Source organism: Salmo salar, chromosome 26 (assembly GCF_965601325.2).
Source record: "Salmo salar chromosome 26, fSalSal1, whole genome shotgun sequence".
Classification (NCBI taxonomy): Eukaryota; Metazoa; Chordata; class Actinopteri; order Salmoniformes; family Salmonidae; genus Salmo; species Salmo salar.
In genome coordinates, this window is record NC_138316.1 from 1967291 (window position 1) to 1980076 (window position 12786).

The following is a 12786-nucleotide window of genomic DNA, read 5'->3' on the forward strand; positions in this document are numbered from 1 at the left end:
ACCTGTAAATACAGGCACGCTGATGAACAGCTCAAAACCTCTTTCGACCCCCTGAAGTAACAGAGACTGTGTGGTAGAAAAATACAAAAAAGGCAGGTTGTAAGCAAATTAAATATTTAACCATTGTTTTTCTACCTGTGAATTACAGCAGTGGCTTAAGCGTGGCTTACAACTAAGTAACCAAGTGGTATTTGGCCAAACTGCTGTTCTAGCCTGTAACTGCATTATTCCATTACAAACGACGGAGTAGCCTGGTCCCAGGTAGGTTTGTGCCGTCATGTCAACTCGATGATTGCCAAGGAGTTGCCTTCCCTGTAGCTCAGTTGGTAGAGCATGATGTTTGCAACGCATGGTGTTTGCAACGCCAGGGTTGTGGGTTCGATTCCCACGGGGGGCCATGTATGAAATGTATGCATTCACTACTGCAAGTCGCTCTGGATAAGAGCGTCTGCTAAATGACTAAAATGTAAATGTAAATGTAGTTGACATGATGACACAAACAGACCTGGGACCAGGCTAAGGACAGAGCTGTGCTACATTGGTCATATTTTATTAGGATTGAGTTGTATCAAAGTGAATGTGTCAGAGCTCTGACCGAAGCTGCTGAGGAAGTCGGTGTAGGGGCTGGCATTGTAGTCGAGACCGGACCGCAGGTGGGGGTGATGGTGGACGGAGACGTGGTCTGGCATGCTGGAGTAACCCTCCTCACAGGACGCCTCCTTGGGGTCCAGGGACACTTTTGCACATTCAATCACAATGTCGTGGATCTCAAACCTCTTCCACCTGGCCAAGGGGTTTGACAGGACCCCTTATTATTAGTGTAAACTTGGCTGTTGTCGAGCAAGACCTTACAAGTCGAATGAGTCTTTGGTTGCGTCAAATGGTACCCTATAATAGTGCACTATATAGGGAACAGGGTGCCATTTGGGAATCCTACTTTCTGAGTGCTTACCTGGAGGGGTCCAGCTCATAGTCGTTGGTTCCAGTGACCAATTCGGGATGTATCCGCACGTGCCCCAACATCGGCTAAGAAACGAGCAAATTGGTAAGACGGATGACTATGAGACATCTCTTCACACAACATACATTTATGTAGTGTGCATAGATTCTAGGATGGGGAGGGTATGGCGTGTCCTGTTGTACTAACCTTCACTACTTCCTCAAAGGTGTCTACGTTCTCCTTCATACTGTAGTGGGAGCGCAGGTAGGAGACAAAGTTGCAGGGGTACATGCCGTAGAGCCGGTGGAAGAGGGAGTACACACTGGCATGGAGGTGTATCAGATACACCCCGTGCACATGCCCTATGGCCCACAGGGTGGGGTGTGGGGCGAGAACAGAGGTTAGGCAACATTTCACAATTCCAATGAAATGACCAAATGAGATCCCAAGGAAATAGATCCTGTCCTATAGCTAGATGAGCATGGATGCTCTAATAGTTTAACTACTCAATAGTTTGGCTGTGACTACAATTCACCACACATTTAATGATGGGAAAATCTAATATCAGATAGTACACAGAGAGCTACTGTCCCCTCATTCCAGTTCCTCCTTCCCATGGGACAGGTTATGGGTTTGATCTTAGGGTGTTCCTCCAACATCTCCTCAACAACATCCAGCCATTTCGCTTATCTCATCTATCCCGATACTAACACACCTGATTCAATTGGTCAACTAATCATCAAAGCCACGAATAGCTGAATCTAGTGATGGAATAGATCAAATAGGTGAAACGGTTGGCAGTCCCAGAGGTGTGATTTGCTGTGTCAAATTGCTGTGGTCTGATGGGCTACGCCCTTTCTAGTAATTGTATTTCTATGTGGGCAATACTGATCTACGTTAAACCACCTGGGTTTTTCAGGCTCCAGGACGCCAGTCGGCCAAAGATGTCAAAGAAGTCGTATATGTGCTGCTTCCCTGCCTGGGGTATCACGGGTAGCAGTGTGATCAACACTAGGACTCCAGTTATCAGCACCACCACGTCAGAGTCAGTCTAGATTGGGAAAAAAAAGAGAGCGCAAACTCAATGGCTGTGTTCCACATTGCATCCTATATCAGTGGAGGCTGCTGTGTGGAAGACGGCTCATAATAATGGCTGGAACGGAGCGAATGGAATGGTATCAAACGTATGTATTTGATACCATTCCGCTCCAGCCATTACCACGAGCCCGTCCTCCCCAATTAAGGTGCCACCAACCTCCCGTGCCCTATATAGTGCACTACTTTTGACCAAGACGCAGACTGATGTACCTTAAGGCATTTGAGTAAGGAGGTGAGCAGAGGGAAGCGGGTTATCTTGTGCATCCAGGGGGGCTGCTTGCGGATAACGTGCCCCAGGAGGGTAAGGGTGGGCAGCCGACAGGCCGGCTTGGCCATGCACTCGTTCAGCTTGTCCAGGAGGTGCTGCGGGACAACACAGACAAGTTAACATATCCAGTGCAAAGGTGTATTCACAAGGAACTGGACGAAACAGAGGGACTAACCTAAAAGTATATTCCCCGCTGGAAAACATTTTGCTACGGTGAGCCCTCAATGGCTGCTCATGGAATTCAACAAGTCAACAATAGCTTCTGTGCGATATTGTCAATTAATAAATAATTATGTTTAAGATGTGTGGTGAAACAGCCATGATCCAATTGTTCAGAGCACAATGTTATGTTTTGAGATCTCTGTGGTAAACCACACTTTATCCACAGAGGCCGGATTGATAGCCTGGTCGCATTTCTGTTTGCGCTGTCCTGCCAACTCGTGCCAATGATAATAGGAGTTGGCAGGACAGCACACCGATCTGGGACTAGGCAACTCAATTGGTGCCCCGGGTGAAAATTACGCTAAGTACAGATCAGGGATCAACTTCCCCTACCCCCTATTCTAACCATTAGCGGAGAAAATGCTAAACTGACCCAAGATCAGAGCCTTGGGGCAACTTTACACTACAGTGCTCACCTTGTCATGAGGCTCCCTAACAGAGCAAAGGATGAGTATAGCCTGTGGAGAGCTGGTCTCAAGGTAGTAATCCACAAGGCCATTGAGCAGCACAGATCCTCGCTCTGTTATTCAGAAGGGAAGAATCAACTAATCAATGTATGTAACATGTTGATGACTAGAGACAACCAGAGCCATGTATATTTTTATTGATAGATATAATAGCCATTATTTATTGATCTCAATATATAGCTCTGGAGACAACGTCAAGGACATAGAGAGGAGGAGATCCTGCCAATACATTAGATGTTGGTTTATTTGTTAATAATATGCCATTTAGCAGACCCTTTTATCCAAAGTGACAATCATGCGTGCATGCTTTTTAAGTATGGGTGGTCCCGGGAATCGAACCCACTATCCTGGCGATGCAAGCACCATGCTGTACCAATTGAGGTACAGAGGACCCAGCCCTTGATCATGACTCTCAGTTCCATTACATTACACTACACAAGAGTAATTAGACAAATGCGTCTTCTGTATGGGGAGCTTTGTTAATCACTATTTTAGTAGTTATTCAAAGTAAATAAGGCATACTTTTGACTGCTGAATACCAACTATCAATCATTAAAATCATGTATTTTCTTTAGACAAAACCAGTAGATAGTGATAGGAATGCGTGGATGACGTCAGTGCTATGGAAAACTCCAGATGGCGCATGAAACCAGAAGTTGCTGAATTTGTGCACCATATTGCTGAATTGGGCTGAATGGCACCCCTCCCCCATCCCCCCCAAAAACACAAAGGATCATGGTGAAAGTGGCCGTAACTATCAAAGGATCATGGTCGATGTAGTCATTTTCATCCTGCCTGAGCAAGTCAATCTTAATGTCTATGGCATGAGGGAGCAAGTGACCTCGTAGCCTGCCGGCCTGTGATTGGTCTGTGTCAGCACATGGTCCTGTGTGATGTCAAATGTAATCAGAATAGATCACTCTTTAATGAAATATCTGGATTTGTAGCAAATATATATATAATTCAGTGGGTATCGAACTTCATAATAAACTAATTTGAGCCCAAAATGGACATTAAAATAATAATTAATTTCCATATGCTTTTTAAAACCTCTACAGGACCCCCCTCCCCCCAGAAAGCTTAAATTCTTGTTAATCCAACTGCCCTGTCCAATTTACAGTAGCTATTAGAGTGAAAGAATACCATGCTATTGTTTGATGAGAGTGTACAGTTATGAACTTGAAAATGTATAAATAAACCAATTAGGCACATTTGGGCAGACTTGATACAACATTTTGAACGGGGCCATTTTCAACGGGACTTTAAATGCAATGGTTCATTGGATCAGTCAAACTATTGTGAGAGAAATGACAAGATTGTTATAATACTGTTATTGCATCAAATGGTTGTTTAATGCAACAGAATAAGGAGTTGTTAGAACACTCATCTGTGTGTGTTCTACTGAGGATGGGCGGGAGATTTAACACTGACAGTAGACTGACGATGTCTTTGGGTGATAAACCTAAAAGAGACTGCATTCCATAGCATGAGTTAATGTTTCTGTTCTATAAAAAGGTACCAGGGAGAGATGGCTCGTGGCCAGAACACTGGTTTCTACACAATGAGAACAGTTTTTATGCATCTTTCATACAAATCTTAACCTTGTGACCCATTCCACACATCTGTTGTTTGTCAGGTAGACTGAAGAGGGTGTATCTTGGCTATAAAATACCTTTGTACCTTTGTCTCGGGGCTCTCAATTAATCACCTAAGAGTGATTCGTCGACCAGCCATCATTATCGTAAAGCACTCAATCGATTAACTTCATGCGTGTGTTTTATTGACCTGCTCCCTTATTAATAAGTGAATAAAGATTTAGTTGAAGTATGACTCTCACGTGTGTGATAAGTTTGTCTCTCCTCATTTGATAGTAAATAAATTAACCACCACACTTTGTACATACACTGCTGCCATCTATTGGCCAAAATCTAAATTGTGCCTAAAATGGAATAATACATTGTGGCCTTTCTCTTGCATTTCAAAGATGGGGGGGAACGCATGTTTTTACTTTGTATTATCTTTTACCAGATCGAATGTGTTACATTCTCCTACATTAATTTCATATTTCCACAAACTTCAAAGTGTTTCCTTTCAAATGGTATCAAGAATATGCATATCCTTGCTTCAGGTCCTGAGCTACAGGTAGTTAGACTTAGGTATGTCATTTTAGGCAAAACTGAGGGCCTTTTTTTTTTAGGTAGCAATACCTTGCGAAGCAACTGCTCTCTGTCCTTCACTCTATTGTGCATTCTTCTGTCTCTTCTCGTAGCATGCGTAAAAGAAACACACAGACCGGACAAGTAGGTTCACAATGGATTATGGTCATTGGAGCTAATTACCACATTTTTCTGCGATAATCTATGTAGAATATTGGCCTGTTGGAAACTACAACTCCCTATTACATCACACAGTTTGGGCTTGATCTGATTTATCTCTAGAGAAACTATGCAACGTGCGCATTGAGGGCAGAGAAAAACAAATGAAATGGAATTCAAATAATTGAACCAATGTTAGTCAATTACTTGTATTATTGATTTTGTATTGTAGATATGTTATGGTAGAGTGGTGTGCAATAATGTGTTGTGTTTTGTATTATTTTATTGTATGTAATTGTGATTGGGCCCCAAGAAGAGTAGGCAGCAGGTAATAGGGATTCAGAAGAAATACAAATAAGTTGTTTACATTTTTATTTATTTAAATACCCAAAACTTAATTGCTCTGCAGTAAAGGGAGCAGAATGTCACCAAGAGTTTGAGACCTGCAGAGAACCATGCAAACACTGACCTATTCTCTCCCTAGTAGCGTGTAGTAATCTCAGCCTGTTGTGGTTGAGTGGCCAGTAGGGAGAGGCGGGGATAATGCTGAATTTTGAGTACTGACCTGTGCTGAGGTGGTCATTGAGGACACTTTTGATCTGATCCAGTTCATGCAGATCGGACGACTCCAGGAGCGGGAGGAGGTCGCTCACATTCGGCTGCTCCTTTGCCATGGTGCTGCTGGGATGCCTATGGAACTGTCCCCCCTCTCAAGGTAAAGCCTGCCAGCAACCTGCTGTGCTGTTGTAATGGGGTGGCCACTGCAGGCACGTTTGACACCAAAGAAAATGTGGTCAAGCTAAAAATTGAATCATTCATACAGCTGTGCAGTTAGATACACATCAATACTATTAATAGGAACTTACATCATATGACCATTTACTAGTTACTATCAATTTGTATTATGCCAAGGCTGACTTTTTATTTAATGTTCAACTACAACATAAAGGATGATCAGTGGTGTCTGCCTGGTGGAATTGAGCGCGTGTGTTCAGTTAGCTATCTGTGAATCCTAGTTAGCTAGCTAGTTGAAGTAGTTGGGGAGAGATGAGTAGCCGGCAAACTAATTGCGTCAACATATTTAAGTTATTACCATTGCAACATATTAAAGAAATCTTGCAATGAATCGTGAAGAAGTAGCTAATGAAGACAGCTGACGTTAATGCACAAACTTGATTGAACGCTGCCCCAAAATGTTGACTAACTATACCTAGGCTAGTTAGCCATCTAGCTAGTTGGCTAGCTAACGTCAACTGTTACCAGTAGCTAGTACCGTACTGACAAACTCGATTAGTTCAACTATTTTGCGGGGACTTATTTATTTTTTGATTCAAATATGTACCAGAAAAGTTCAAATTTTAGACTAAAATATTTGTCAAGGCGAAAGTAAACACTTTAATAAATGCATGGAATACATTTTATTACCTTCTACACTTGTTGTTCTCCACAGGGCGCAGCCATGTTGAGCAACCGAAAAGCCCCCCCTCCTCTCCTGAAATCTACGCAGCACTCTGGAAAAATTATTCACAGCTGTCAACTACAATCCGATTCCGACTAAATTCTGACCTTCAAATCTGGCACGAAAGTTATAATACATACCATTCCTTTTTTTTATTGGAACAATAACACTTTAATTTAATATAATTGTGCTCCGTTGACTATGGCGTTGTTGCAGGAGGACTGCCTTGTTGGTTGAGAGGCAAGTCGGATTTCTCGTGACTCACATAGCTTGCCTGTCTGCGCAAGCGTTCTACGCACAAGGGCAAAGTGCTGTAGACCTATCCATTCCAGGTAGTAGGCCTACCAACAGATTCCAATTCATATGAGGTACCACTACAAACAGTAACTGTAAATGGTGCTACAGTATATCACTGTTCAATTGGCATTGCTTAGAAGTCGCACTTACATTTTGTTGCCTGCAAATGGTGAATTTGTGGAGGTAAGTAAAAAAACGAATGATTGGATTTGCCTAGGCCTGCATACAGGACTGTTAACCTGCTGATGTAAAGCCTTGGCATATTTGGGGAGCTGACAAGTCTTCTGGTCTCAGGCAACACGCAGAGGTGTAGTCCATCGAAACAAAGCACCGGTTGAGCTCACAACGCTTGGGATTTTTTTTTATATGGACCTAAATCATGACTCGAGAGAGCATAATTCATTAAAAAAAATGTTTTATCCCCCGGACTAGAGAGGCGAAGGTGGAGAACCATGCGTACTTCCGAAACACGATCCTACTAAGCCGCACTGTATAACAAGAAAACTGCTGAATGCTGATGCACTACCAAATTTCGAAATTGCACCTTGTATTTAAATAGTATATTCCAGGCCCACTAGTCAAACTTTTAACCAACCTAATGCAATGTCAAATCTTAGCGCTGCCTAAGATTTAGGTTTGGGGGTGTGTTGTTTTTTTTTACAACCAGAATTATGCGCGCAAAAAGGCTGCGGTAATGGAGCGTCAACTAGTCCCAAAAGGCTCCTTATTCTTCCCCCACAATTAATCAAATGGCCACCAGGACACTTTGATTTTTACACTGCTACTACTCGCTGTTTATCTATGCATAGTCACTTTACCCCTACCTAAATGTACAAATGACCTCGACTAACCTGTACCCCCACACATTGCCCTGGTACCCCCTGTATATAGCCTCATTATTTTGTGTAATTCTTACAACAACAAAAAAATACTTACGTTTTTAGTAAATCTTTTCTTAACTGCTTTGTTGATTAAGGGCTTGTAAGTAAGTATTTCACAGTAAGGTCTACACCTGTTTTATTCTGCGCATGTGACAAATACAATTGGATTTTGATTCATTAACAATTGTAGGTGTGTCGAGGCTTGATCTCTCACTTGCCAGTCAGAACGTGCTCCATGGCTAAATATGTGGTTGCTTCAAGTTGTGTATTTATTGTATTTAATGTATTGTATTTTCATCAACTCTAATGATGTTTGTCAATTATAGCTTAGTTTGTCAATTAGACTACAGAAACAAAGTAACTAAATGTAGACATGTCCCATATTTGCTAAGAATGTTTAACATGTTTGCAGTCCACAATGTTCTAAGTAATAGCATGGCTTCACTATAGAAATATATTGTTAAACATATTACATTTACATTACATTTAAGTCATTTAGCAGACGCTCTTATCCAGAGCGACTTACAAAATGGTGCATTCACCTTATGATATCCAGTGGAACAACCACTTTACAATAGTGCATCTAAATATTTTAAGGGGGGGGGGGGGGTTACTTTATCCTATCCTAGGTATTCCTTAAAGAGGTGGGGTTTCAGGTGTCTCCGGAAGGTGGTGATTGACTCCGCTGTCCTGGCGTCGTGAGGGAGCTTGTTCCACCATTGGGGTGCCAGAGCAGCGAACAGTTTTGACTGGGCTGAGCGGGAACTGTGCTTCCTCAGAGGTAGGGGGGCCAGCAGGCCAGTGGTGGATGAACGCAGTGCCCTTGTTTGGGTGTAGGGCCTGATCAGAGCCTGAAGGTATGGAGTTGCCGTTCCCTTCACAGCTCCGTAGGCAATCACCATGGTCTTGTAGCGGATGCGAGCTTCAACTGGAAGCCAGTGGAGAGAGCGGAGGAGCGGGGTGACGTGAGAGAACTTGGGAAGGTTGAACACCAGACTGGCTGCGGCGTTCTGGATGAGTTGTAGGGGTTTAATGGCACAGGCAGGGAGCCCAGCCAACAGCGAGTTGCAGTAATCCAGACGGGAGATGACAAGTGCCTGGATTAGGACCTGCGCCGCTTCCTGTGTGAGGCAGGGTCGTACTCTGCGAATGTTGTGGAGCATGAACCTACAGGATCGGGTCACCGCCTTGATGTTAGTGGAGAACGACAGGGTGTTGTCCAGGATCACGCCAAGGTTCTTAGCACTCTGGGAGGAGGACACAAGGGAGTTGTCAACCGTGATGGCGAGATCATGGAACGGGCAGTCCTTCCCCGGGAGGAAGAGCAGCTCCGTCTTGCCGAGGTTCAGCTTGAGCTGGTGATCCGTCATCCACACTGATATGTCTGACAGACATGCAGAGATGCGATTCGCCGCCTGGTTATCAGAAGGGGGAAAGGAGAAGATTAATTGTGTGTCGTCTGCATAGCAATGATAGGAGAGACCATGTGAGGATATGACAGAGCCAAGTGACTTGGTGTATAGCGAGAATAGGAGAGGGCCTAGAACAGAGCCCTGGGGGACACCAGTGGTGAGAGCGCATGGTGCAGAGACAGATTCTCGCCACGCCACCTGGTAGGAGCGACCTGTCAGGTAGGACGCAATCCAAGCGTGGGCCGCGCCGGAGATGCCCAACGCGGAGAGGGTGGAGAGGAGGATCTGATGGTTCACAGTATCAAAGGCAGCAGATAGGTCTAGAAGGATGAGAGCAGAGGAGAGAGAGTTAGCTTTAGCAGTGCGGAGAGCCTCCGTGACACAGAGAAGAGCAGTCTCAGTTGAATGCCCAGTCTTGAAACCTGACTGATTAGGATCAAGAAGGTCATTCTGAGAGAGATAGCAGGAGAGCTGGCCAAGGACGGCACGTTCAAGAGTTTTGGAGAGAAAAGAAAGAAGGGATACTGGTCTGTAGTTGTTGACATCGGAGGGATCGAGTGTAGGTTTTTTCAGAAGGGGTGCAACTCTCGCTCTCTTGAAGACGGAAGGGACGTAGCCAGCGGTCAAGGATGAGTTGATGAGCGAGGTGAGGAAGGGGAGAAGGTCTCCGGAAATGGTCTGGAGAAGAGAGGAGGGGATAGGGTCAAGTGGGCAGGTTGTTGGGCGACCGGCCGTCACAAGACGCGAGATTTCATCTAGAGAGAGAGGGGAGAAAGAGGTCAAAGCACAGGGTAGGGCAGTGTGAGCAGGACCAGCGGTGTCGTTTGACTTAGCAAACGAGGATCGGATATCGTCAACCTTCTTTTCAAAATGGTTGACGAAGTCATCCGCAGAGAGGGAGGAGGGGGGGGGGAGGGGGAGGAGGATTCAGGAGGGAGGAGAAGGTAGCAAAGAGCTTCCTAGGGTTAGAGGCAGATGCTTGGAATTTAGAGTGGTAGAAAGTGGCTTTAGCAGCAGAGACAGAAGAGGAGAATGTAGAGAGGAGTGAGTGAAAGGATGCCAGGTCCGCAGGGAGGCGAGTTTTCCTCCATTTCCGCTCGGCTGCCCGGAGCCCTGTTCTGTGAGCTCGTAGTGAGTCGTCGAGCCACGGAGCAGGAGGGGAGGACCGAGCCGGCCTGGAGGATAGGGGACAGAGAAAATCAAAGGATGCAGAAAGGGAGGAGAGGAGGGTTGAGGAGGCAGAATCAGGAGATAGGTTGGAGAAGGTTTGAGCAGAGGGAAGAGATGATAGGATGGAAGAGGAGAGAGTAGCGGGAGAGAGAGAGCGAAGGTTGGGACGGCGCAATACCATCCGAGTAGGGGCAGAGTGAGAAGTGTTGGATGAGAGCAAGAGGGAAAAGGATACAAGGTAGTGGTCGGAGATTTGGAGGGGAGTTGCAATGAGATTAGTGGAAGAACAGCATCTAGTAAAGATGAGGTCAAGCGTATTGCCTGCCTTGTGAGTAGGGGGGGAAGGTGAGAGGGTGAGGTCAAAAGAGGAGAGGAGTGGAAAGAAGGAGGCAGAGAGGAATGAGTCAAAGATAGACGTGGGGAGGTTAAAGTCACCCAGAACTGTGAGAGGTGAGCCATCCTCAGGAAAGGAACTTATCAAGGCGTCAAGCTCATTGATGAACTCTCCAAGGGAACCTGGAGGGCGATAAATGATAAGGATGTTAAGCTTGAAAGGGCTGGTAACTGTGACAGCATGGAATTCAAATGAGGAGATAGACAGATGGGTCAGGGGAGAAAGAGAGAATGTCCACTTGGGAGAGATGAGGATTCCAGTGCCACCACCCCGCTGGCTCGATGCTCTAGGGGTATGCGAGAACACGTGGGCAGACGAAGAGAGAGCAGTAGGAGTAGCAGTGTTATCTGTGGTAATCCATGTTTCCGTCAGCGCCAGGAAGTCTAGGGACTGGAGGGTAGCATAGGCTGAGATGAACTCAGCCTTGTTGGCTGCAGACCGGCAGTTCCAGAGGCTGCCGGAGACCTGGAACTCCACGTGGGTCGTGCGCGCTGGGACCACCAGGTTGGAGTGGCAGCGGCCACGCGGTGTGAAGCGTTTGTATGGCCTGTGCAGAGAGGAGAGAACAGGGATAGACAGACACATAGTTGACAAGCTACAGAAGTGTTGTTTCTTGTATTATTGTCTCCTGTGTCTTTAGAGAACTGTTTCACTTTGATATCCTTTTTCTTCTGTCCTGATTTTCTCTTTCTTTTCTTCTTCATATGATTCGCAATGATATATGCCTACTGTAAAATGCATTATGTCTGAGCCATGGACATGCCAAACGTTGTCAATAAGAAAGATTCAATTAAAGATAAATCGGCAATAAATAAAACAAAGCAACTTTCTTTAAATGAGCTATGTCTAAGTACAGTTACAGGCACCATAATTGCTCCCCGTGGGCATATAATATTAGGCCCATGACAATGTACACTATGGAGGGTTTTACAGACATCCAAACTTTTCACAGGAGTTGGAAAAATATCCAGTATAAAAAGAAAGAGGTAATGTCCACTCTATGTACTGCTCCCAAATAAATAAATAAATATATATATATATATATACACACACACACACACACACACAGTGCCTTCAGAAAGTATTCACACCCCTTTACCTTTTCAACATTTTGTTATATAGTGGAATTTAATTTATTTTTTGTCAATGACCAATACAAAATACTCATGTCAAAGTGGAAGAACAATTCTAACATTTGTAAAATAAAAAAAACAACAACAAAACACTCTTGATTAGATAAGTATTCAAGCCCCTGAGTCAATACATGTTAGAATCACCTTTGGCATCAGTTACAGCTGTGAGTCTTTCTGGGTAAGTCTCTTAAGAGCATTGCAATATTTGCACATTCATCTTTAAAAAAATCTTCAAGCTTTGTCAAGTTTGTTGTTGATCATTGATAGACAAACATGTTAAAATCTTTCCGCTTGTATTTTTCAAGTGACTGGGTGTATTGGGTGTATTGGTCACATGTATCTGACCAATACGATTGGATTTGATTTCTTTGCGAGGCATTGGAAAACCTGGCCTTTATGGTTGAATCTGTGTTTGAAATTCATAGATAATTGTATGTGTGAGGTACAGAGATGAGGTAGTCATTCAAAAGTAATGTTAAACTATTATTGCACACAGAGTGAGTCCATTAAACATAATATATGACTTGCTAAGCACATTTTTACTCCTGACCTTATTTAGACTTTCCATAACAAAGGGGTTGAATACTAATTGACTCAAGACACTTCAGCTTTTCATTTTTTATTAATTAGTAAACATTTTGAGAAACATAATTTCATTTGCCAGTGACAAAATAACAAAAATCGAAATTGAATCAATTTTAAATTCAGGCTGTAACACAACATAATGTGG

General features: G+C 44.1%; 1 protein-coding gene across 4 annotated transcripts in view; it reads right to left on the reverse strand.

Annotated features, from left to right (window-relative positions):
• The window catches only part of tsc1a (TSC complex subunit 1a), a 33720-nt gene extending 26526 nt beyond the window's left edge, over window positions 1-7194 (reverse strand). For 2 of the 4 annotated variants that reach the window (XM_014174821.2, XM_014174820.2), the window contains exons 1-9: window positions 6910-7194; window positions 6736-6821; window positions 5876-6071; window positions 2945-3048; window positions 2249-2401; window positions 1847-1991; window positions 1148-1302; window positions 953-1026; window positions 596-783 (exon numbers count right to left, since the gene is read on the reverse strand). In XM_014174821.2, coding sequence (XP_014030296.1) covers window positions 596-783; window positions 953-1026; window positions 1148-1302; window positions 1847-1991; window positions 2249-2401; window positions 2945-3048; window positions 5876-5984 — 928 coding nt within the window. In that variant the 5' untranslated portion in view covers window positions 5985-6071; window positions 6736-6821; window positions 6910-7194. Of the gene's footprint in view, window positions 1-595; window positions 784-952; window positions 1027-1147; window positions 1303-1846; window positions 1992-2248; window positions 2402-2944; window positions 3049-5202; window positions 5255-5875; window positions 6072-6735; window positions 6822-6909 lie in introns of those variants that run through there. The other 2 variants (XM_045708126.2, XM_045708125.1) reach the window with 2 other exon arrangements.
• Window positions 7195-12786: the final 5592 nt, after the last annotated feature.